The sequence below is a fragment of the Polyodon spathula genome, chromosome 23, assembly GCF_017654505.1.
Source record: "Polyodon spathula isolate WHYD16114869_AA chromosome 23, ASM1765450v1, whole genome shotgun sequence".
NCBI classification, from domain to species: Eukaryota; Metazoa; Chordata; class Actinopteri; order Acipenseriformes; family Polyodontidae; genus Polyodon; species Polyodon spathula.
The window spans coordinates 13,406,480-13,432,955 of record NC_054556.1 but is presented as its reverse complement, the minus strand read 5'-3'; the positions used below and the strand labels follow the sequence as shown (position 1 = coordinate 13,432,955).

At 38.7% G+C, this 26,476-nt stretch overlaps 1 protein-coding gene across 5 annotated transcripts in view; it reads left to right on the top strand.

The window, feature by feature from the left end:
* The window catches only part of pxk (PX domain containing serine/threonine kinase), a 41,597-nt gene that overhangs the window by 13,445 nt on the left and 1,676 nt on the right, over positions 1–26,476 (top strand). The window contains exons 12-19 of one of the 5 annotated variants that reach the window (XM_041225243.1): positions 704–782; positions 2,158–2,206; positions 8,958–9,035; positions 10,172–10,258; positions 10,556–10,625; positions 11,148–11,195; positions 13,168–13,193; positions 17,318–19,447. In XM_041225243.1, coding sequence (XP_041081177.1) covers positions 704–782; positions 2,158–2,206; positions 8,958–9,035; positions 10,172–10,258; positions 10,556–10,625; positions 11,148–11,195; positions 13,168–13,193; positions 17,318–17,503 — 623 coding nt within the window. In that variant the 3' untranslated portion in view covers positions 17,504–19,447. Of the gene's footprint in view, positions 1–703; positions 783–2,157; positions 2,207–8,957; positions 9,036–10,171; positions 10,259–10,555; positions 10,626–11,147; positions 11,196–13,167; positions 13,194–15,279; positions 15,306–17,259; positions 19,448–26,476 lie in introns of those variants that run through there. The other 4 variants (XM_041225242.1, XM_041225239.1, XM_041225240.1 and 1 more) reach the window with 4 other exon arrangements.

Sequence of the window (26,476 nt, the reverse complement as noted above, 5' to 3'; positions counted from 1 at the left end):
GTCCTGCCCCTGGGTGAATTTCTGTGTTGTATGTTGCGTGTAGTGTGTTAATGTTGGTGTATAGTCATTGGTGCACAGGATATAATGGGCTATGTGCACAAGCGTTTAAAATGTATATTTGTATTTAGGCACAAGGATTGCACAGCACTTCACATGCAGGTAAAATGTAATAATATGTGAGCACGGGGAATTGCACTTTTATTAATTCACGTGCAGTTGTACCGAGACACCAATTGAATGATTGATTAGCAATCGAGTCTTGGTACAGCTGCATAAAAGCAGCATGTTTTCACTCACTCGGGGTTGTGTGTTCAGTGAGTGGAGAAAGGGATTGGAGACGGAGGTAATGAGTAGATAAAGTTAACATATCAGCTCACCGTGTTTGTCTGTGTAGTCCGTTTTGTTTGTCTCTTTGTTTAGGCTAAAGTGCCTTGCCCTGTGTTTGTCTTTCAACCTTTTATTTTCTGTTTGTTCATTTATTAAATGCTGAGCGCAACCAAGCGCTCAGCTTCACCAAACTCCACCTCTCTGTCTGTTCTGTGTTGGTTGCTGTTTCTGGTCTGAAGTCACCCTCTACAGCCGTCTTTGTGACACTTCAGAAAACTGTTTTGCAGCACAGCTTGGATGACTCACAACAGCAATGATATTAAATGATATTTTTTATTTATTGTAACAAACATCCTTCCTGTAACTTGTCTTTCAGCATCTGTCCTCCAGTCCATCCTCTCCACTGAAGCCTGCAGAACTGGAATGCCCACAGTGACTCAGCTCTTACAGACTCCGTAAGTAAACTCTGTCTGATCCGAGGTCCAGTTGACAGAACTGGAATCCCACAGTGACTCTGCTCTTATACACTTGCACACAGTCAGTAAATTCTGTCTGAGATCCAGTTAACAGAACTGGAATCCCTCCGTGAGTAAACTCTGTCTTGTCTGAGTTCCAGTTAATCGGGAAGAAAACTCCCCTGACAATACAGCAGGCTGTAAATTCATTGTTGATTGCAGTGTATTAGACTTTAACACATACACATTGTCCTAGAAAATATCAAAATGTTTTACATGTATTCAAAACAACAGAATTATCTATTTTAAAATTACTTTTGGTGACGTGTGCACTCTGACTACCATGCAGGCATTTCAGACTGACTAAGGGGTAGATGTACTAAGATGGGCTAGTCACCGCTCAGACATACCACAGTTTGCATTTTCGTTGCGACAAAATGCAAAGTATACATTTTGTCGTAAAATATGTTAATGAAAAGAACCGCAATAAACTAATTAAAATATGTGTTGCGTCTTCTTAGCGAGATCTCCAGCATTATACATTGCAAGTGTTGCATGACATTGTCAAATAAATAGCGGCAGTTGAGTTGTGGTTTTCTGCAGCAGATGGAGCCCGAAGGGTAACGTCTGTTCATGGTCCTATACAGATGCTCAGAATGAGCTGGAGGGGTTAGTGGCACATGTGTGCAGTCTATTGCTCCCACCACGCTGGGAAAACCAGAAATGTCATAGAAATTTGTTTTCAAGGCTTGTACACCCTGACTTCAGTGAAAATTAGGTACTTGGGTGTTCGCCTCAAAAATGCATTGAGCACAACTGGAAACGCACGAGAAAAAGCGGACTGGGAAATGCCAACAACAATTGCGACTGTTTAAAACATGCTTTCAAAAGTTCTTAACAAATTGATAGAATTGTAAGTGTCGCACTTACTGGTAGCTTTCGTATATCTCATAATATTGTGAATCCTCATTTGCACTGTCTCCGCCTCCCTTTTTTTTAAATTTATGCAGGAACGCCCATAATTGCATATTCATCTAAGCTTGAACCACAAAGAAAAACTGCCAAGCATTCCCTCAAAACTCGACAACAGCATTGAGCATGTTTAGTACATTTCACCCTAGACTTCCGACTCGTTTGCGACTATTGAGACAGGCGCCACACTTTAGTACATCTCCCCCTAGAGTGGATGATTTTATTTTTTGATCAGCAGCATTAGCTTTCATTTGTCATGTATCAGATATGCAGCATCCACCACTCTGGATTTTAATGTTTCTTATTTAAAACACACACAAGTATTCTGTCAGCTGATTTGATTAACGTATGCACTGCACTGTCCAGGACTGCTCTCACACTGCTCTTGTTGTTTCTTCTAAAGGTTGTTCAGCGATGTTTTGCTGCTCAGTTCAGAGAAGCCTCAACTCAAGGTGAGGAGCATGTCTTATCCAAAGTCAATATTTTTAAATATAACAAAATAAAATGCCTAGGAGAGACCATTATATAAAGAACAAGAGTCACCTATCAAACAGAAATAAACCAACGTGCATGACCTACAAGTTGTAATTTTAGAAGAAATGACATTTGATAAAGTACAATACAGAGATTAAAGGATAATAAATGGATGAGCAGACTCAATACCAGGATGCCTGACTAAAAACATGCCAGGTTTTTTTTTTTTGGTTTGATCGTAACCATCACTACAAGTATCATATATAAACATTAACACAGGCAACTTTGCTGTAAATTTCTGTAAACATACGTGTCTGACAAAACTGCTTCCGGTATTCAAGTTCAGTTTACTTCAGTATTCAGAGCTATTCAAAGATGCTGAAAACAATAAAAATCACCCCTGAAGATCAGGTCAGCAAGTTTCACTTTGATGGTAATGTGCTGTTGGTGTTGCACTTGTAGCTAGACCATTGTAGAACACATGAGAAGCTCTAAACATACATTGAATGCAAGGAAACCTCAACAAGATGAGGCTGAAACAGCAAGGCCTCAAAAACACTTAAACAGACCGCTGTGTTTGGATTATTTCGGCGTCTTACAACTGCCAAAGAACAGCAGGAAACGGTTTCAGATTTTGTCAATGTATGTAAAAGCTGACATTCCTCTGTACAAAGTGGATCAAGTGGCATTTTTTTTCAGCGAGCAAATTAGGGAGTGGGCTCCATTCCAAAGTCAGACCACAAGTGTAGCTGGAACTATTTGTAATGTTTGAAGTAAAAACAAAAAGAGAGTACGTTTTCTTTGATTTTTGGTTAATGGCGCTTGTAACTTGCTTAGAATAATTTAATTAATTAATTAATTAACTGATTCATTCATTAATTTAGCAGACGCGTTTATCCAAAGCGACTTACATATGTTACACAAGGTTACAGTTCAAGAATAATTAGTTATAAACTAATTAAATTAAATACTAATTAAAATACAACATAGAGACACAACAGATGTAACAAGAAAAACAATAAATACTTCCTGTGTTAACTGTCACCCAATAGTGCTGTTTGCTTGTGTTTCGGGAAAACGTGGCAGGAAAACTCATTCCTAGCCCTTTTATTTTACTCTTGGAATAACAGGGATTTCTTCTTTTTGAACTTAGTGTTTATTTGTTTTATTGTTTTAAAGACAAAAACAAAATAATACAATTAAAATACAATACAATGTAAAAAAAATAAATACAAATTTACATACAGTATTCATTACATTTCCATCACACTGGCTTCTGATATACAAGAAGTACTTAAAATTCCATAGCAGTCTTCATCAATGGTATATTAAACAGAGATACAGTTAAAATAGCATAAATAGGGTTGGTTGATGTATCTCATTCATTTTAAGGTTGTAAACCATATGTTTCCCAATAAAGGCAGTCTCAGAGGATGTCATAATCATATATACAGTAGGCATGAATTTTAATTCTAGGGTAGCAGTAAGTGGATTCCATCTCTAAATCTGTCCAATTGCAATCTCAACATGTATGTTTTTTTCCATAACAAATACATCTTGAGCTTTGCTTAACAATTCTCTGTATGTTGGAGTATCCTTTTTAAGCCAGCTTGAAGTGATCTTAAGCTTCTCGGTTGTTTTTTTTTGTTTCGCAGTTTTACTCCTCTTTGAGGTTGTTTGTTCTTGCATGTAATGTGTCTGAGGTTTATTACTTAAACATGAGGACGGATTGACATCAGCTACAACAAGAGCTCCCCTAGAAAGCAGCCGTTAGAGTGGTAATGTCACCGGAAGTCCAAATTTTATTTAATTGTGGAAAACTAGGATCCCTGGTTATCACTGACATAAAGGATGTTGTTCTGTTGTTTTCTTTCCGATTTAGTTCCTGAGAAGAATAGTTGCTGCAGTTGTTATTACTAAGGTGTACTTGCTGCTAATGTAAAGCTTGCTTTAACGTTGTCTTTATTACACCAGCCAGAGACCCGCCCTTTTAACTGCATTATCATACTTCTTTTACCATTTGCAGTCCTGTGTCGATCAGGTCCGACATTACAATTTTCCCTTTCCAGTCCGATATCGGACCCTGTCCGACATCATCAAAAAGACGTATGGGTCTCTAGTCGTTTTTTTCCGGAAAAAGCAGAGAAAACCTGTCAATGACTGATAGGAGCCGAGGTGAAGCCAAAAAAAAAAGGGATGTATTTGAGCAATACAGATAGCCCCATGAACCACAGAGATAACACAGACACAAAGGAGATAGCTGCTTCCACTTGCAATGTATCCAGATGACTTTTTAATAATCAAGACAATCACACAGACTCATTTAGTTTGAAGTTTTAACGAATCAGAGCAGTACAAGTGCTATTTTTGGTTTATTAAATGCTTTAAATATTGGATTGGTTGGTTGTGCAGACCACCATAAATCCCAAGTAAAAAGCAGTCTGGGTGATCCAGTGCTTTACAGGTTTAACAGCATTAGTACTTCACTACACTAAAGCGAATATGGTGGTTATATATTTAGCTCTTAAGCTATAAAATGCAAAAAGTTAAAAACGTCCACCACTAAATTATATATATATATATATATATATATATATATATATATATATATATATATATATATATATATATATATATATATATATATATATATATATATACACACTCTGTGAAGATTTTGTATCAAACGATAGTTGGAATATCATATCGTAATGCATCATAGTATAAAATATTTATTAATTTAATGTTATATACTTCACCTTCCCGCCCTCAGTATTTAACTGTTAGTATGTAATGTGATATATTGAATCCTGTCTTCTAGAATAGAACGAGACTTCACTGTTCCAAAACACTGTAACGCACCTTTTTTGCTGTTAGGCTAGTCAAAAAGCTGGTTCTCCATATTACAGAGCATGGATCACACAACTTGTAGTTAGCAAGTTGAGCGATATTGAATGGGGTCTTGCTCTGGGCTTATATAGGATTTTGCCTCCATTGAATACATCAGAAGTCCGAAGTAAATCTAATCCTCACTCGGCCTTGACATTTCTTATCTTTAAGTTAATTATGTATTCTAGAAGGATCTATTCAGCTCATTTTTCAAAACCAATTGGTTATAACTTCTTGCCAAAAAATATTAGAACATGATTTCATTGCTCTTTTTTCAAACTCCTCCTTTTTCTGAAAAGTCAGGGTTTATCACAAGCGTTTGAATAAGCATACAGTGGTCAGTTCAGTTATTTCCATTTAAATTTAAGCTATAATGAAACGTGAAATATAATAGCATTATATTAACTTGCACCATGCTTGGACTAAGCTTGACCCCTCTCTGTTTCTAAAAATTCACCTGCACAAGCAGGTTTCCACACATCTTGTTTTCTTGCCAAGGCTAGTGTTTTAATTAATATGAAACTGTAAGCATTTTTCCAAATTCACCGTCCAAGTTCAGTGTACATCCTAATTGTTATAACTAAGCTCTCATTATTTTCTTGGAATATAATGGACACACACTCCTGTCTTTCTTAAAGCACCTTCTGTTGGTTTCATCATTCAGGGTTAGCAAATCCCACTTTTAAGAGCGAACACAGAGTCCTGCTTTGAGGTGCCGAAGACCAAGCCTTATCTTTTGAAGGTCTAATGCTCTTCCAGGATTATACTGTGTGTCTGAGACAAACATCTACAGAAAAACCAGACCCCAAAATGGTTTATTTCACATTCAAACTACAGCTTTTTCTGCAAATTACCTGTTTTTTACTGCAGTAAAATCTTTATATAAACTAAACATGTATATTCTTTGGTTTAATTGATATTGTAATGTCTAAAGTCACTTTGTTTAGTTGGAGAAATTGAACCAATTTTTAAATTGATTTAATTAAACTGACATTATTTCAAATGTGTCTTAACAATATATTTACAATATTGTCAATGCCATGCTTCTGTTGTAATAAACTTTTACTATGTTCTTTCAACAGTTTAACTTTAAATGGCATTATAAGATGTATTTTAATTAAGTTACTTCAGTGTAACAGTTGCTCCTAGAAATTGTAATATTATTTTACTCCATTGATAAATCTTTTAAGTTTTGAATGGAAGGTCCAGTTATTTATATCTAAATACAGGCCACTGTTAACATATTACAATGGTACAGTGTTATAGTGACTGAAGTCTGACCTTCTTCATTGTTTATACAAAATACAGTCAAAGCAGGTTTTTAAGACAACCTTTGCTTTTTGCCAATTTTAGGGTTGATTAGTATGAAACACTATCTTAAGCATTTTTCCATATTCATTATTTCAAACCAATATCTAACTTGTCGTACTTTTTCTTCTGTTATCCGAAAAGTATTTCCGTTCGTTAATATTAACGAGATCGCTCGTTAGAGAGGATCTTGGCTTTTAAATCGCTGACCATCAAAAATCCTGGCTTTATCAGCCAAAGCCAATGACTCATTTTCAACACTGCCTGCACCACAAGCAGGTGAGAACCAAGGTTAAAACATTAGTTTGTATTCCTTTACTAAGTTTACTGTTAAAGTTACAGTCAGTACTATTTTTATTGTATTGTCTTGTTGCTTTTAAATACAACATTTTAATAGCTGTATTGTACTCTAAATGAAAGATTTACTTCTAACTCGGGGGCTCCTTTTAGATCAAGTCTTAATACTTTTTTCAAATGAGATACATGACTGCCAGGTCATTTAAACTGTACATTTGTTTTAGCTCCCAGAAATATTCCGGTTACCCTGAACACTAATCTTCTCAGTCTTTTTAGTTTTTCCATTACAAAATGTTTATTATGTTTCTACTTTAAACCTCTACAGTAACAGATCGTGTATTTATTTCAAAGTATGTTTATCCTTTTTTCCACGGCTCGGCAGCTTTCTCCAGAAAGTTAGCTACCAAGGTCTTGCACCTAAATCAAAGAGTGGCCTATTTCTCATAACGGCTTGCCAAGAGCTGGCCAGCCCGCCCTTTCTCTTCTTGCTTTTACACAGACTGTACATAACAGCTACTTAATATTTTCTACCAAGTGTACAGGCCTATTTGAAACACAGTACATATAGTATTACTGTGAATATTGACAGAATATATCGTATTATTTCAATCAATACAGGCTAGTTTTCATCATCCAGTTCATGTGTAATAACTCGGCACATTCCCAGCAGGATTCGAACTCTGCGCCAGCTCAGCTCGGGCTGGTTCTGCGAACACCACGACAGGCCTGTGCAGATCTGCTAAAAAAAATTCTCTAAAACACATTACAGTCATTACAATATTTGTTGCACTTTGACAAATACTCAGTGTATGTCCCAATAACCTGCAAAAACTTAAATCTTGTTAGCTGGGCTCCCATCTCTACATTCTCATTCCTTTCGTCAGTGGGCAAACACATTTGAACTGAATCTGGGTCCATCAAAGAACCGACTGACTTATAGCACAAAAGGGACGTGCCAGAACCATCTGTGACACTACACTTTGGAAATAAGTGTAAAAAATCATAAATACATAAATGCATTACAGATATATATATACACTAAAGAAAGGAACAGAACTCAAATACCATGTTTATATTAGGTGGATTGGTCATTTTATTTAAAAGCATATGTCTGCAATGTATTTATTGCCACGTTCACACAATGCTGAAGTTGACTTCTTATTTGCATCCCAGCTTCTTATTCGCTAATATGCACACATGTAACTAAAATGGAATAAGTAACTTGGCCCTGGGGTATTTCAGGGGATCATTCGTCTTGGGCTGCCCATTTCAAAATTAATACAAACACACAGGGAACCCCTCTAGGTCATCCAAGTACTTATCTGGACCCAAAATGGAATTTGGTACAGAACAGCGGGCAAGCATGGCACACACAGCAATATTGACATCGGGTTTAGTGCAACCATGGCACACATAGCAATATTGACGTCGGGTTTAGTTTATTTCAAAGTAGGTATCCAGAAGTGGAAACCCTGTGTGTGACTGAGATATATTCTTCCCTGTCTGACATGGAATTTGCTTTCCTTTGTTATCTTGTCTAATAACCCATTTTTAAGTGTTGTGCTTTCCCCGTTTAATATAGCACACACAGACCTGAATAGGAAAAAGTCAAGTTAACAAACCATTCTGTTGTAAAGTCACCTGTCCAAGTTTACCACTGTATTCTGTACCGTTCAGAAAGCATGCTTTCCTTGTTGAAGTTTCTACTTTTCAAAGGTAAGCCCAACGTATATCTGAAGTGCAAAGCAAAGTGTACACTTATCATATTGAACTTCAACCTCTACCCCTAAATGACATGTTAGTTTATTAGTGTATTGATGCACCTTGTAGTTTCCTCTAGAATGGTTTGTTAAATTGACCTTTTCCAGTTCAGGTCTGTAGAAGTTTACATTATCCACCACTTTCGTCTTTAGAAAATAGACACAGATTCTTAGATCATTTTGTATTCCACCAAAAGTAACCGACAGAATGATGAACCAAACTAGCAGAGAGAGTCCTGTCATGTTTTCCTCCGCTTTAGGAAATGCTGAGACTGTGGGAAAAACAAGGGTGCAGAAATAACCGGTTGAAATAATGTGATCCTCCAGCGGATCTGCTTTGAAAATAATCTCCTGTGTGTTTGTGTTGTTTTGGTTTTGTGTCGTTTTGGTTCTGTGTGTTTTTGTGTTGCTTCTGTGTGTTTTTGAAGAAGGAAAGCCCGCTTCTTCATTGGGGTTTTTTCTGTTTCTGCTGCAGATCTCAACCAAGTTAAAGGAGGCCCTGAAAACCGCCAACGACTGCGTGGAAAAGAGACTACTGGAAGAACAGAAAATGGTGAGGAATTGTATTGCCACTGTTACATTGCCTTGCATGGTAGCTTACCAAAGATTAATACATCTTCTTTTTTTCTTAAAGCAAATAGTAGCAAAGGAAAAAATAAAACTGGCTTTTTTTTTTAAAAATTTTTAAAGAGTAAAAGTAGGGGTGGCCAAACCACTCCATTCACGTTCTCATCAGCACACAGAGCAGGACTGCTGGAACTCCATTTTTTTTCAATATTATTTCAGAGAACTAATTTACCGGTACACTTTTACACAATTCATTTAATTAAAAAAATAAATAAATAAAATAAAATGTTCTCGCTATCTGGATCTCACCAGGCACAAATATATATTTCGTCAACAGAAGAGAAGATCTTGTATTTAACAGATTTCCTGTTTCTGGCACCGATCCCACACGTTTAGCAATACCAGTAAACAGAGTATTAGAATAATTTATTCTGGATGAAACAAGGGCATGCATTAGCTTTTCAGACTCAGGTACAGAGAGAATGGCTTTAAATTTGAGTGTATTCCTCAAATAATAAAAATAAGCTTTAGTAATTTCTTTTTTTAATGAGACTTGATTGATAAGTTTGGATCAAAAGTGATCCCACATTCCTCATTTCCAGTTTTAGATTTGATGACAAACTGCTCAACCCAAACTCCTGTAAGTCAGTGCTTTTTATTTGGTTCTGACTGCCGAAAAACGTAACCTCTGTTTTGAATGAATTCAACATTCAAACTTTTTCTTTAAACACATCAATTTCTAGAATGGCAATAATTGTCCCCCGTAATTAGGGGGTGTTTTCTAATTAGTCAGAATTTTATAGGTTAATTATTTATTATTATTTTCATCAGTTTAGCTGGTGTGGCCACATGGACATCTTGAGGTTTAGGACTGAACTGCAGGTTAAAAAAACAAGCCATGAAAAACGCAGGGCTCTCGTATTCGTGCAGCTTTGTGTAACACTATCCTATTTGTGTAAAGCGATCCTACTTGCGTAAAACAATCCCACTTGCATACAAGCCTGTGTGCCTGTCCCTTGCAGCTGAGCAGCAAAACTTGTGGCTAATATATTTAATAGATTATCAGTTTTCTTTTATAAAATAGATTTGCATACAAGCTGAGTAATGTTTTATTTTTTATAGATTCACCAACATAAGCGACTAACCAGGGCACAGTCTCACCATGGATCAGAGGAAGAAAAAAAGAAAAGAAAGATTTTGGCAAGAAAGGTAAATGGCCTTGTTTTATCCACCAGCTGTATAATCACTCTAATCTAGCTTCAGCCAGTCTGCAGGAGAGGTGGAGAGGTGAGTATGCTGTGTCTGATTTCTGTAGAATGGGTTTGATTGTATATTTTAATAAGAGATGCTCTGCTCCGGGGGATGCTGGCTTCTAGTTTGGTCCTGTTTTTCAGCAATTAATTGCTTGTTGCTTTTTTAAATAGAGCTTTCAACAAATTAATAAATAAACTAGGAAATTAAAACAGTGCCACAGTTCATTGAGATGGTTTCTTTTGTGTTTAACAGAAATCCAGGCAGTCAGCTTATGAGAATGATGAAGATCTGTCGGCGAAATATAACAACTCCAATAATTCTGGTGAGTAATCTGCTGTACATTGTGCCCCCTGGAGAAACAGTATTGTAAGGGTTAAAGAATGGCTGCTGTTCTAGGCTATGACTGACAAATGACCACTTGTGTGTACCAAAGAGAACTAGGAAATCGTTTTCCACAAATGTGCTTCCTCTACAAGCCTAACTGACATACAGTCATGTTCCAAATAGAACTTCTGCTGAATGTCGGGTAGTTTACCCTTCTGCTGAATGTCGGCTAGTTTACCCTTCTGGCCACTAAAAGTAGCCGTTTTGACGTTTCAGTTTGTTAGCTGTTTCCTCTGATTTTGAAACCTATAAGGAGTAGCAGGAGCTGAAGTGATGTGTTTTCCACACGGTGCATTTGTTGCCCTGAGCACTTTTTACTGATGATTTCAACATGGACATGGAAGGAAACTACCTTCTGAAATATATAAACTATTTTTAAACTCCTTACTACTTCATGTGATGTAACATAGTGTCAGAACTGGGAATAAAATGCATTGATCAACAAGCACTCTATCTACAGGTTCAGGGGCGAGCTCCCCTCTCACATCTCCATCCTCCCCCACTGCAGGTAAGCTACGCTTCATCCTATTGAACTCAGGGGAGAGAAGGGAGTGTACTGCACATTGAACTAATGGGTACAATCAAAATCCAGGTACATTTAGTACACTGCAGCTACACTATACTTGTGTTGCATTGTTTAATACAGCTAAAAGATATGGTTAAGAAATACGTGCTGATAATGTCTGGAAGTTCAGCCTCACAATCGCAGAATTGTGTGCTAAGTGCATGTACTAAAATGCTGAAAAGCAGTAACAACATGCACTTGGTGTACCTGTATTTTGAAGAGTATCCTAATTTATAATGCGTTCTTGTACCACTATGTCTGATAAATAAATCTGTATTAAATTTACATATTCAGAGACTGACAGGTTTGTCATGTGTGTCCAATGTGCATTGCGTTGTGATTAAAGCTTTTACGCTGTTTCTTTAGGTCTATAAACTTACTGTAATATGAATCGACTTGAATGCTAAAAATAGACAGGGGTGTTTTGTACCATAATGTAACCCTGTGATTTAAGGAAGGCATCGGCGTGATTGCACCTCTTCAGTCTGGCAGCCGTTAGTGTGGAGATCAGTGTCAATATAGAGTATCGTCCATACTGTAGAGGGTTTACCAAGCAAGCGGAACAAAACCTCCCACCACAGTCAGTGTTGGTAGGAGTTGACAAGCTTGCCAAAGGGACAGGCAGTTGCTTAAGGGGAGGAAACTGTGTCTGGGCTCTGTTTGAGTTACTGGTAATAATACAGTAAAGTTTGATGCTGAGATGGTGGATCTCACAATGTTTAAATTCAGGACTGATCCACACTGAATAGAAAGCTGTTGATCCACACTGATGCTGTAGTATTGATCTTATTGATCCACACTAATGCTGTAGTGTTGAGATTACTGATCCACACTGAATAGAACAGCAGAGATTACTGATCCACACTGAATAGAACAGTAGAGATTACTGATCCACACTGAATAGAACAGTAGAGATTACTGATCCACACTGAATAGAACAGTAGAGATTACTGATCCACACTGAATAGAACAGCAGAGATTACTGATCCACACTGAATAGAACAGCAGAGATTACTGATCCACACTGAATAGAACAGCAGAGATTACTGATCCACACTGAATAGAACAGCAGAGATTACTGATCCACATTGATGCTGTAGTGTTGAGATTACTGATCCACACTGAATAGAACAGTAGAGATTACTGATCCACACTGAATAGAACAGCAGAGATTACTGATCCACACTGAATAGAACAGTAGAGATTACTGATCCACACTGAATAGAACAGTAGAGAATACTGATCCACACTGAATAGAACAGTAGAGATTACTGATCCACACTGAATAGAACAGTAGAGATTACTGATCCACACTGAATAGAACAGTAGAGATTACTGATCCACACTGAATAGAACAGCAGAGATTACTGATCCACACTGAATAGAACAGTAGAGATTACTGATCCACACTGAATAGAACAGTAGAGATTACTGATCCACACTGAATAGAACAGTAGAGATTACTGATCCACACTAATGCTGTAGTGTCGAGATTACTGATCCACACTGATGTTGATAAATTCCTTTTTATAACTGAAGCACCTGTCTGAAACAAGTGCAAAGGCAAAAACACAATTTCAGGAAGATTTATCGTTTTAACAGTAACCCTAGTACCCGCTCCTTCCTGTCACAGCTTTGTTTTTTGATAGTTTTATTCTTCTTCCACTTTGCTTTTGCACCTGAAACCCAAATTAACATTTGCATGGGCTGCCCCTGCCTTGGAAACCAGTGACAAGCAAGCAGAAAGCACTTAAGCCTTTTTCAACCTGGCTGTCTGAGCGTGAGAAGCAGTTACGACAATTAAAGACTCAAGTTAAAGACTAGTTTTCAATTAATAGCGCTGGGATTCCCAAACAGTAAACTCAATTTCAGCTAATCTGCGTTTTTCATTAATTCGGGCTCAAGTCATTCCCAGTCTGCAGTGCGGGTCTACTCCTATCTGTGTTTTTTCAAATCTTTTTATTCAGAAAAATGTCTCTCTCACTTACTTGTTTTTGTCGTTCTCGAACCGGGTGTATAACTACCGTATAACAGGAAATTTTAGTGGAGAATTTATTTAGGCTTTATTGGCTATTTTGATTGAATCGCCAGTAATACTTCGACCAATCAGATGGTTGCATACAATGCTCGTAGTGATCCTGCCCTCTGGTAGACTGGTATGCAGAACAGGATAAAAAAGCACCGGACAAAGAAAGAAAGTGTCAGGTATCAAAGTGGGTATGAGAATGGCAGTGATGAAACCAATTTGCTTGAAAACATTAAAAGTAGTCTGGACTAATTTTAATGTTTTAAAGGATTTAAAAAATGTGGAATTGATCAGAAACCCAGAGGAACTGGAAACCACACCTGCTGCTTTACTGTTCTTTTTTATATTTAGGGTTAAGTAACAGCCAAAATGTGTTTGTCATACTTGTTAGAAAGTCTGTAACACAGTGGTTGGTTGATATTGTCGATACGTTGTAGACACAACTATTAGTAAAGATAGCCATTGTGCAGGTATCACAAAGCCCAGAAACAAAACAAAAGCTCAAATTAAATTAATTCTGCACCATATAAAACTGAGCTCATTTTCCAAGCGAATTGAAGCATTTTCATTTCATCTTTCTATTGGCAGTACTGTCCTACAATCACATGATACTGTGATCACTACGCTGTGTTACGTTGTGGACCATAACTAAGTTTTAGAACTGAGAGATAGCAAATGCTTATCGGAAAAGTTTACTGGTATCTTAAAATTAAGGGCCCTATAAGAACGATAAACGCTGTAATCGATTTAAGGCTGCTACACAGATACTTTCATGGAGTCATGACCACACACAACAGAAGCGACACAGAGGCGATGCAACAGGTTTGAAAACTGCCAGATCTATACACCTGTTCAAAATTGCTTTTGACAAAACTATGATCAAGACTGGTACATATTCGTCAATGTGATGTGGAAATTATGATTGTCTTCTCTGACTGTATTTCAACACATATGGCAATAAATCATACACACCAAGCTTATCCAGTTCCTTCGAAATTGACTCCCATGTGTTGTCTTTCAAATCCTCTATCTTTATAATCATGATGCCCTTCGTCATAAAGCTCTCTGTATTTTTCCCTGAGAAGTCCATATATTTGACGTGTATAATTCAGGCCTTATATAATTAATATAACTTCATGCTCCCGAGTGGCGCATCCGGTAATTCTGCCCAGCGTGCAGGATGCACCCTACAGCTTGGAGATCGCCGGTTCGAATCCAAGCTATGCCACCGCTGACTGTGGACGGGAGTTCCTAGGAGGCAGCGCACAACTGGCCAAGCGCTGCCCGGGCAGGGAGTGGTTAGGTCGGCTGGGGAGTCCATGGCTCACCGCACACCAGCGACTCCTGTGGCTGGCCTGGTGCCTGCAGGCATGCCTGTACGCAATGCAGAACTTGCATGGTCCTCCGACCATGTAAGTTCTGAGATGGCTGGACGGCGGGCTTGCGGAGTGAAAAAAGCAGACGGCTGACGGTACTCATTTCGGAGGACGCGAGTGCTCGTCCTTGTCTCTCCCGAGCTAGTTCATGGGTCGCAGTGGTGAGCCAGGTTGAATAATAATTGGAAATTCCAAAATTGGGAGAAAATCAGAAATTACTAAAAAATAGTATTTAGTATAATAGTATTTTCATTTAATTCAGATTGTATCATACTGTAAGTAGCTGGATTTTCTACAAATACTACACAGAATGAATGCAGTCTTAGCGTGTGCAGTACAATACTCTCATTTCAAACGTTGTTTAGAGCTCCTGTTTCTTTTTAACAATGAAATGTTTGTTTAGTCAAACTTTGATAGGATGAAGAATGACTTAAAAAGAAATATAAACAAATTATTATTTAACTGTGCAATTGGGCTCCCTCATTAGTAACAGTGCAGTTGAATATTCCTTTCAAGGTTTACTTGGACTGTAATGATATTAATGTAATCTAAATGATTAAGTGTGTGATACTAATCAATAATATTGACTGTTGCCTCTTTTTCCCTCCTCTGCTGTCCAATGTAGATTATGCCCCATTTTGAACAGTCTCGGTAAAGTAACTTCATGCTGATTCCTTTCCATTTAAAGCTGCAGCACCCTTTGCTCCTCTCTAAACGACATGCCATTTCAAGAGCAGTTTTCTGTATGTGTTGCAGAGGGGTGCTGCACCTTTCAATCATGCCACAGTCAGCTGGGTGAGCAACTTAAACCTGCATCACTAGGAACTTCTTAGGATAATAAAGAGATAAATTACACAAATCTTGGAAAACATAAATCACATGATTGCTGTAGTTATTTCTGTAAATTATAGTATTAAAATGAATGCAGCCCCAGTGTGTTGTTTCTGACCATGTGATGCCCTTGAGTGCCCCCTAGTGTGAACTGTGCTGGCAGAGTGGTTTTCTTGCGGGGGGTATGCATGAAACCTGCCTTTATGGGGCTACACAGCTATCGCTGGTGTACCTTGAATTCTCATGGAATTGAACCTGTGGGACTGTCCTGTGATGAGGATGTTAGTTCTACATTCAGTCAAGCACAGCTCTTTACACTAAAATGAGACAAAGACTTCTGTCCCAGTCCAGATCCCACAGGTGAGGCTCAGGGTCACACCAGTTGCTTCAGTGTTCACTTCTTGTAGTGTTCATCTGCTTGAATCACTTTAAATTTGAGGTCACCACAAACATGTTGCACTAAATTCTTCTGTCTCTGTGATTCCCAGGACAGTTTCTGTTTGGTAAAATTGTATCCAAGCCAGGAAATGCCAGTTATCCCAAGTGGGAAAGAATATCCCTGCACTACCCCGTCATACTTTCCCAGGAACCGATTCCTAGTTCTCCAGGCTTGCTGATTATTTCTCCCTGCCTGGATATCCAAATGACTGAAAGAGGCTCATTTTAGACAAACGCACACAGATGTGTCACTTGTTCAGAGTGACATGCCAATAACAGATAATGCATACTGTGAAGAAACTGGGGATCCATATTATGGCTAATTTGTTATTCTATTGAAACATGTTCAAAGTGCTACAATGTGTGCCCAAGCGGCTTTCTTGGTCGTTTTGTAACTGGAACAATTTGCATTGAACCACTTCTAGAATTGGTTTAGCAGTACATAAAAATGTATTTACTTTCAACCCAGTATCCCAGTAAAAGTGAATATCCAGGCTGGAAAAGTCTTAATCCAAGGATAAAGAGAACATGATAGATGGCTTGAGATGAAAATTCCTGCACACCCCTCTGTATTGGTTTCTTTGTTGCTGTGGATGCTGCTCGTGTCCCAATGTTTTCTGTGGATGCTGCTTGTGTCCTAGTGTTTTCTGTAGATGTTGCTCCTGTCCCATTGTTTTCTGTGGATGGTGCTCTTGTCCCAGTGTTTTTTGTGGAAGCTGCTCCTATCCCAGTGTTTTCTATGGATGTTGCTCCTGTCCCAGTGTTTTCTGTGGAAAGCTGCTGCTGGGAGTCTATTTGCTTGCCTTTTTACCACAATTGAATTAGAAATGCTGGCTGACTTCCAGCACTACATTTTGAGTGATAGGGGTGTATGTGGAAGCACTCTTTTTTGACACCATTGCCTTTTCATGAAACAGTTTACACTTTAAATGTCAGACATTTGGTTTTCCTTGTGTTTTTTTTAAAGCTTAGCACAGGGGACTCCATTTACTTTGCATTTATTTGTTTAGTTGAAACAGAAACTTTGTCTCCGTTATCTATGTTCTCAGATTAGTATCAGCTGTAGGCAGGAAATGGTTACGATCACTAGGAGAAAATGTGTTGTACTGTCAAAATACACAAAACATGTAATTAAAGCATTTTGCTATATTTAATAGTTTTTCTATGCTGTAGTTTAAACAAATATGCTATTGTAAATACTGTTATTAAAGCGTGTTATTTATTACACATTTAATAACTTTTATTAGAAATATATTAAATAACAGTAACAAAGTGATGTGGGATTATTGTGGAAGCTGATCCTGAAACTATTGTTTGTGTTTATTGTGTTTTATAGTGATGTATGGGATTGGCATTGGGGTCAGAACTAACTGCTTCTTCTCTGATTCACCCAGGAGTGCCCCCCCCCCCCTCCTCCTCCTCCTCCTCCTCCTACTGCTACCCCCACCCCCTCCCTCAGCAGCGCCCCTGCTGGGGATGTAGTCAGTCGAGGTGCCCTCCTCAGCTCCATTCAGAACTTCACCAAGTGCAGCTTGAAGAAGACTGAGATCCGGGACCGCAGCGCCCCCCAGTTCAGATGAGCAGGGGGCTGGAGGCTGGAGGTTTCCATCTCATGCAAGGGTGCATGGTGCTGCAGTTTATTTTCACTGGACTTGTTTTGTACTGTACAGAGAGCTGCAGTAACAGCTGGATATTAATCAAATGTGTTTTGCAACAAATATAAATGTTCACAAAAAAATGATTCTGGTTTTATAACTTCAATAGGCAAGTGTCATGTGGATTTTAGGGCCACCTAGTGGAGAAACAACATCTGGTTGTAATGTTTGACCTTTAATTATTGAGCATAATATTTCTGGATTTACTTTTATCTGCAGTAATTTTTAAATGTTAATCAGTTGAAGACAGTACTCTCTAGCAACAATATAACACTAAGTATGCACACTCAACAAAACTTTCTCCTAGACTATTTCCCCCAAATAAGTACTATGTAGATTATGGCTAAAGTCACTCCTCTTAAGGTGACATTGTGTTGAACAATTCCATTTTTTTTTTACTTAGGGAGGCAGGTTTCTGTGGGAAACACTGGAGACATGCGAGTCCAGGGATCTCCCCTGAAATTGCACTTGGCAGTCACAGTGGTGTATTGAAGGTGCCTCTTGAACTTGCATTCAATATCAGTGTTGCTGTTAAACTGCTTTAACTGAGGTTTGAACCTGAAAGCAAGTCACAAGAAAGACAGTTTTATGGGCTAAATTTAATGAAGCAATTTTAAACCAGTGTCCAAAACATACTGCAGCTTCAGCGCAGAATCAGTGGATGAATGTAGCCGTTTCCAGGTTTAACCTGTACCTTCGTTTCAAAAACTAAGATTAAATAACAGATTTTATTGATAAAGTACACACAATCACATTTTAACATTATAAAGCATGGTTTTGGAGTATTGTGTTTTTTTTATTAATTTTTTTATTAAGACTGAACAAAATATTGGTTTTAATAAATGAAATAAACGAACAAGCAAATGACAGTTGGATGCTCGTGCATGCCAGTGTGATGCTGTTGGAACAGTATTCTTCATGTCCGGAGCAGTAGACCAGGACTAGCGTTCCACCTGATTGACTAGGAGTTTGGATTTGGTCCCTGTCATCTTTTCTCAGCTCTCAGATAGTCTTTGTCTCCACAGCATCACTGTAAACACATTAGAGCTTATCTACAGTATTTAGCAGTCCATTTGATGTTCATACAGCCATGGTCAAAAGTTTTGCATCACCGTATAGAATTAACACTTTTGGTTCTTAAAGTGGAATGAACCCTGCTGAATAATGTTATGTTAACATGTTGAATTACACAGCGCTTTGTAGTTTGAACCATTCAAGGAGGGTTTAATTGAAACCAATAGACTGGGCTGACTGTGATTCCACCAGTCCTTGCAGTGTTCTGAAACCTGAAGCTGCAGAGCCCCAGTCACGTTCACTTTTATATAAAAATATAAGTGTGTCAATGTCTGCTCTTTCAACAAACTAAACTGTAGTCTGATGTAAAACCATAGACACACATTTCTTCCCCTTTGAAACCTTCATGCCGCTGTGTCACTACTTGCTGCAGGAAAAGACCATGATATATTTCCGTAAACTGGGCCACTTTTGCACAAGAGTGCCCTAAAGGTCCCGCAAAATATACTGTGCCTCCCCAGGCATACTGTACCCCCATCCCAGTCTGACGGTGTCCTTTGAGTGGAATCTCATTGAAGAGTTACTGCAATACTTCTGCGTTAAGCATGCTGGTAAATGTGTTGCATTATTTTCCTTTCATTACACTTACAGATTACTGGTGAGAATTAACTTCTAAACATGATGTAATGTGTGTAATATATTCTTGTGACTTAAGCATTGTTTTTTTTACAAGAACATGTATCTTCAGATGGAAGTGTCTGTGCCCATGCAGAGGTTATCATTGTGTTCTATGTATATATGTACACATTTTCATGTAATCTGTGAGAATATTTTTATTAAAATAATTAATTAATCTTTTCCATTTCCTTAAGAATGAATCAAGAAAAAGACGGTGTTGGCTATATATCAGTAGTTATATATTAAAAACACATGTTTTGAATATCAGTTATTCAATGCAAACTTTAATGAAATTACAAATGTACATTCTATAAACTGAATGAGGGTAATACACAGTTTTGGGTAAACCTGTAGTACTGAAAAAAATGTGAAAAAAAACACAAACCTGCTCACTCCACTGAACTTTTGGCAGCTGAGATTGTGTGATGGAATCAACCACTGCAAATAAGAACGTTTACAAACGAGAGGAGATTATTCGGCCCGTCTTGCTTGTTCGGTTGTTAGTAGCTTATTGATCCCAGAATCTCATCAAGCAGCTTCTTCAAGGATCTCAGGGTGTCAGCTTCAACAACATTACTGGGGAGTTGGTTCCAGGCTCCCACAATTCTCTGTGTATAAAAGCGACTCCTATTTTCTGTTCTGAGTGCCCCTTTATCTAATTTGCAAATGTGACCCCTGGTCCTTGTTTCTTTATTCAGGTCAAAAAAGTCTCCTGGGTCAACACTGTCAAAACATTGCATTGGACCAGGAAAATAAATAAATAAAAGTATATAGCTAGGTTTGAGTAAGGAGGAGAGATAGAGAGCTTGTTGGAGGACAGTAGAGGGAGTTGCAGTGCAGTTTCTCAACTGAAAAGGGACAGACAGCAGAGAAACTTTTTTTTTGTTCTTTCTCATTCTGTTGAGAAAATCAGTCATTTCAGGTTAACACTGAAATAGAGGTGAATTCAAACTTTACTTTTTAGGGCAGTGGTTATTGGTGCTCATACTTTTTGGAGGAGAGTATTTTTGTCTATCAGCTTCTCTAACTGATTGTTTTTGTTCTTTTCTGGGGTGCTGTATACCAGTTGTAACCCTGCTTTCTGACTTTGTCCACCATTATTCCTCTGGTAACTGGTGCTGCTCTGTGTTGTTTTGTTCATGTTATATATATTTTTTTCTCTATTTGCTCTCTTTTGAGAGAGATTGATGCTAAAGCTATCCTGGACAGGGCATCATTTGCTAGAAAGGGATATTCTGGAGATAATTGGGTCCTGGTGATGGTGAAAATAACACTGTTAATAAATTGGTAGGCTTTAACATACCTACTTGGCACCTGAACTGGCACCCAAACAGGGACTGAACGCTTGTTTGTGGATGTTGTTTTGAATTGATTTTTGACTCTTGAACAAAATGGATGCGGCATATTTTGTATAGTTGAACTTGGAGGGAATTAGTTTGTTGCATGAAGAGGGAAAGGGTTTACCCAGTGTGCAGACCACTGTGGGGAATGATTTGTTAGTAGATTTAGACCTGGATGAACCAGGTATTGTTTCACCCATGTTACCACTACCATCTGGGCTAGTGGCATTGGGTTTACCAGATATTACTTTGTTTATTCAAGCTGTTGAGTCTGTGAAAGCAGTTTTTAAAGAGACCCAGAAAATGCAACATGGGTGGTTGGAGAATCAACAGGTAATGTTTAATGAATCTACAGATACAGTATGTGGAAAGTGTGGTACAGCAGTTGACAAAGAAACCTGGTCTCTGGTAGAGAAAAGCAATAAAGAACCAGATAGACGAAGGAACTGTAAAATGTACAGAGGCAGTACAGTGGAATATACAGCAAGTGAAAGATGCAACAATAAATTGTACTAAAAATCAGTCAGTTGCGTGATGACACAAGTATTTTGAAGCAACAAATGCACAATGTCTTTGAAGTACTACATCTTCACCAAACTCGGTTAAAGGTGAAGGTTGAAGCGGAGTTAAGTAGCAAAACCTGTTAAAATCCAGTGTTACTCCAATGTCAAGATGTGAAATTGCCCCATAGAAGAATATTTGCACCAATTGAAGGGAGGTTACCCATCAAATTAGTATCTCCTTCTTTTGGGGGACCTCGAGATGACACTGACCCTTTGTATATCTAAATGTAAGGACTTCCTTGAGTTGCATCCAATGACGAAATTGTGGCTACCATGCAAAGTGTTTTATATGGCACTGCTGGTGACTGGTGGGAGACAGCGAGAACTGAAGTGGGTAGTTGGGAAGAGTTTGAGACGCGTTTTATGGTTGCTTTCCTGGCAGAAGACAATGCAGACGAATTGGAAGAGATAATTAAAACTCTGAGACAAAAGGAAAATGAGAATATTCGAGACTTTCCATTCACTTACCAAACTCTATATAAGAGATGGAAAGCCAGTGTTTCTGAAGTAGTTAAAATGCTGTTTAAAAGCATGAATCCCTATCTCACTAGTCAGTTGCGTGGTTGTGTGAGTACTGTACAAAAGGGAGTTTGTGTAGGGCACCAGCTTGAGAAAGACTGAACATCAACAGGCTTATGAGCATAAATTGTTAAAGAAAGGCAATAGCAGTGTAGAAGCACAAATACCAGAGAAGTAATTCTGCAAAAAATGTGGATTACAGTCGGAACCCAGCTCCTCCCTTGTGTTGGAGATGTCACAGGCTCAAACTGGAAGTAAGGAGTTGCACAGCTAAATAGGAACCACACAGTTTCTGCAGTAGTTGGTAATCGGAAAGAGCTCTCTGTTGCACTACAAAAGCCACCCCAAAGTCACAATATACATGCACAGGCAACAGGAACTATTCCAGTGGTTATTCTTTGCCAGCTGGTGGTTCCTCTGTGCGAAACTGGGCTAGAAAAGCTGTTGTGACTACTGGAGCAACATATACCTTGCTGCATGTACATCTTTGGGAGAAGATTGAGGATCCCCATGAAGTGTTAAACCTATGGCACAGTGAGCCTCTGTATTTCGCAAATGGAGAAGATGCCCACCTGTTGGGTTACAAAGTACTAGATTACCGTATGCATGGATCTTTCTGGACTGTGCCTTGGTACTGACAAATTAGTCTATCCTTTGATTCTAGGACTTGACTTTCTCTGTATAAGCGGATCACAAATTAATGTGAAGAATGAACGATATGAGCTATTGGGGAACCAGGGGCCCTGAAAATATCCTTTTCAACCTGCCCTGGGTCGGGGAAATTTGGACAAATGGAGGGACCGACAGTGATCTTTCCACTTGTGCATCGTCGTGAGGTGAGGGTAGTGCTCCGTTACTTGGGCTAGCTCCGTGGCTGCAGCTGCTAGCTCCTTACTCCTCTACAAAACACAAAACAAAACAGCACATAACAAAACAGTCCAGCCATCGGTTGCATTCTCAGCGCAAGGCGGCGTACTGATGTAGCTGCTTCCCCTTTGTACCCACAAACTCCTCCCTGTAATCTACCCATCGCCATAGTTTATCCAATAGAGGGCCATCCCGCAGCTGATTGCAATGGATTCTTTCTTGGTACAGGCAACTATGAGCTCCCCCTAATATGGTCACCTTCTGGTTTCCACCTACCGTCAAGGCAGCCCATCTAAGAGGCAGCATACCACCATCCTTACACAGTGCCCTTTCTGGGCAGGAGGGAGATTTACAACATTGATCCTTTCTCTCTTTATCACAAAGGGACATCAGTTTTAGTCCAGTCCACTGTACAAATAAGTGTTTTGTTGGATCTCAAGGCTGGATTCTTATTACAATTGCTGGAGACAAACCCTGCTGTTTGTACCACTTTGCTTGGATGTAGATCTCTGATAAACCACCAGATTTTTTACAACCAGTAACATCACAGTTAAGCAATGACCTTGTCAGTTGCCCATTCAGAAACAACTGCTGGTAAAAGACCAAATTGAAGACATGGTCAGCAAAGGCATAATTGAACCTTCCCATTCTCCTTGGGCTTCGCCTCTTGATTTTGTTCCAAAGAAAGATGGAACGCAGCGGTTCTATGTAGATTACAGACAGTTGAATGCTCATGGTGAGGATGATGCATTCCCTTGCCAGTGATTGGAGTGATATTGGAATCCCTTTCAGGAGCTTGTGTTTTCACCACACTGGACCTTAAAAGTGGTTATTGGCAGGTGGAAATGTATCCTAAAAGCAAAGCCAAGACAGGTTTTGTTTCGCCTTTTGGACTGTTTGAATTTAGTGATGCCATTTAGTCTTAAAATGCACCTGTCACTTTCCAGCAACTAATGGACTTGGTCCTGGCTAAGTTACTAGGAAAGAGTTGCCTTGTATATCTGGATGACATTATCATTTATTCATCAAATATTAAGCAACATCTTCAAGACATTCAGGAAGTCTTTGATTGTCTATTGGAAGCAGGGTTGACCTTTAAATCTTAAGAAATGTCAGTTCTGTCAACAAGAGATTCGGTTACTGGGGCATGTGGTCACCAAAGAAGGTATAAATGCTGATCCTGAGAAAACTGAAGCTGTCCACGATCAAAGAGGTTCAATGGTTTCTTGGAATGGCAGGATGGTACCATCGTTTTGTGGCTAACTTTTCACAAATGCAGAGCCATTAACCCTTTGAGGTCCATTTATTCAGTACGTGTCAGGCACGTCAGGTCCAATTTATTATCACACATGCAGTTGAAGATATTTTTTTCCAGAGTATAATAGGTTTAAAAGGACACTAGTATTGCATCTCCAGCCAAGCCCCACCCCTTGTTCATTGTATTTTTCACATACCTCTTCATAGACATGCATACTAATAAATCCTCTCCTGATCATCTCTTTTATCGCCAAACTCCTCCAAACTTTGTTTCTGTCCGTGTTTTCTCTGTGGTTCAGGAGCTATGTGTATTCCTCAGATACACCCTCTTTTTTCTTTTGGCTTATATCTATCATTCGGCCATTGAAAGGTTTTCTCTGCTTTTTCTGGAGAAAAAACAACTAGAGACTTTGATGTCTTTTTGATGACATCAGATTGGAAAGGGAAAATTGTAATGTCAGACCTGGTCCGACAGGACTGCAAAGGGTTAATGTAGACTAGGACCAGCAGAGGACCTAATACCGATCCCTGTGGTACTCCACTGGTTACCTCGCTCCATTTTGAGATTTCTTCTCTAATCAATACTCTGTTTTCTACATGTCAACTACTCCCTGATCCATGTGCATGTATTTCTTTGAATACCTACTACATTCTGCTTGAGAATTCATCTTTCATGCTGGACTTTGTCAAAAGCTTTCTGGCAATCTAAATAAACCATGTCTTCTGCTTCACAATTATCTATTGTCAATGGTGCATCCTCAAAAAAATTCAAGCAGGTTAGTTAGACACAATCTCCCTTTCCCAAAACCATGCTGCCTGTCTCCCAGGATACTGTTACCATATAGGTAATTTTCCATTTGGGATTTTATAGTTTCCTTAAAAGTTTACATATACTAGAATTCTGGCTTATTGGTCTGTTGTTACCTGGTTCAGTTTTGTCTCCCTTTTGTGGATCGGTATTACATTTGCAATTCTCCAGTCTGTTGGTACAACCCCTGTGTCAACAGACTGTTGCATGATCTTGGTTAGCGGTTTGTAAATAACTTTTTTCATTTCTTTGAGTACTATTGGGAGGATCTCATCCAGGCCAGGGGATTTGTTTTTTTAAAGAGCTTCTAATTCCTTTAACACTAGAAGGCTGGAGATATAGTCATACCTAGAAGCCCGCAAGCAGTCTTTGACGGCTGTATTGAAAGTACTAAACAATATAACAAAAGGAGAAACCGTCTGATGCAATTGTTTTTTTTTTTATTGAGTACACCAGCAACATCTAAAACAACCAAAGCATGTATGCATATTATGAAAATTTTATTTTACAAATCAAAACAAGAAAATGTAAACAAATATCTGAGCAGACATCGGTTTACTTTATAAAGTTGAAACTGTAGCAATACATTTTTACTTTTCAACTGCAATCTGTTTATCAGGATGAGCAAAAGCAACTGAATAACGTAGATAAACATTGCAGATGCACACAGCACAGGTTTTTTTTTTTTTTTTTAAAGTCTTGAGACAAAAGGGCATTCCTTTACCTTGAGTCTATGGCTGTTCATAATCAACACAGATACTGCACTTCTCCAAGCCACCTTTCTGCACAGGGCACAGCTGTCCGAAGTTTTATTTTTGTTGCACTTGCCAACCTGGCATTGGCGTCTCTCAATGGGGTTGCCAGCTTCAACTGTGGGTACATGGTTGACAGTCTCCCTCTGTTCCTAACACTTCTTGCAAAGTTCCTGTGCTAACGTAAAACAAATGCTCTCCTTGGTAAATTCTTGTCTATGCATTCTTTGTAAAGTACCCAGGAGTTGATGGCTCTTGGTCCAATACATTGTAAAACACCTGAACAGACCACCGTCGAGAGCCAGCTTTCACTGAATAATCCAAAAAATCAACGCCATATTTTGTTGCTTAGTAAAAGTCCACTATCTGGTATTTATTTTCACTAGTCCCGATGCTAACTGACTGACCAAAGCAGCACAGCTGGCAAGCAGGCGCCAGCCTGCAAAAGGCTGATTGAAAACAATACTCAGTCATTCACTCAGGCAGAGTAGAGACTAAACTCATTACAGCTAAACATATTGAGGACTGGTAAATAATAATAATAAAGAATACCATTCTGTATAATGACAATAATATTTTTTTTTTGTGTGGCCATCAATGTGACTGCTCCCGGGGCTTTTAGGTATAATGTAATATATTTCCTTTATTTCTGCACTCCCACGTTTCATGCTGAGAATATTTAATACATACGGACAGAAAGGTACATGAACGCACAGCCCCATATGTGCTACACGACTGGAGAAAATTACATTTAAAAAAAACAAAAACCACAAAAATGACCAGTGTGGGGCTTCTAGTGTTAACACTTCTGCCTTTGTTACACAGAAGTTATTTAAAACTGGATAGGAACCGGCTGACATGTGGGGCATGAAAAACTACACTGTATGGAGCGCAGCTTTTCTGAATGACCCACAGGTACAGAGTAAAAACATGATCCTGTGCTTTTTACTCACCTTTCAGCAACATTACTCTGATTTCAATGGACACTGTTGGCTGGTGATGGGTTTTGTAGGTTTGTGAAAGTGGTGAATTGCCCCTAAAGATTTTAGTCCTGAAATGCAGCTTCTGCATTAAACTAAAATATTGTGCTATAACACAGC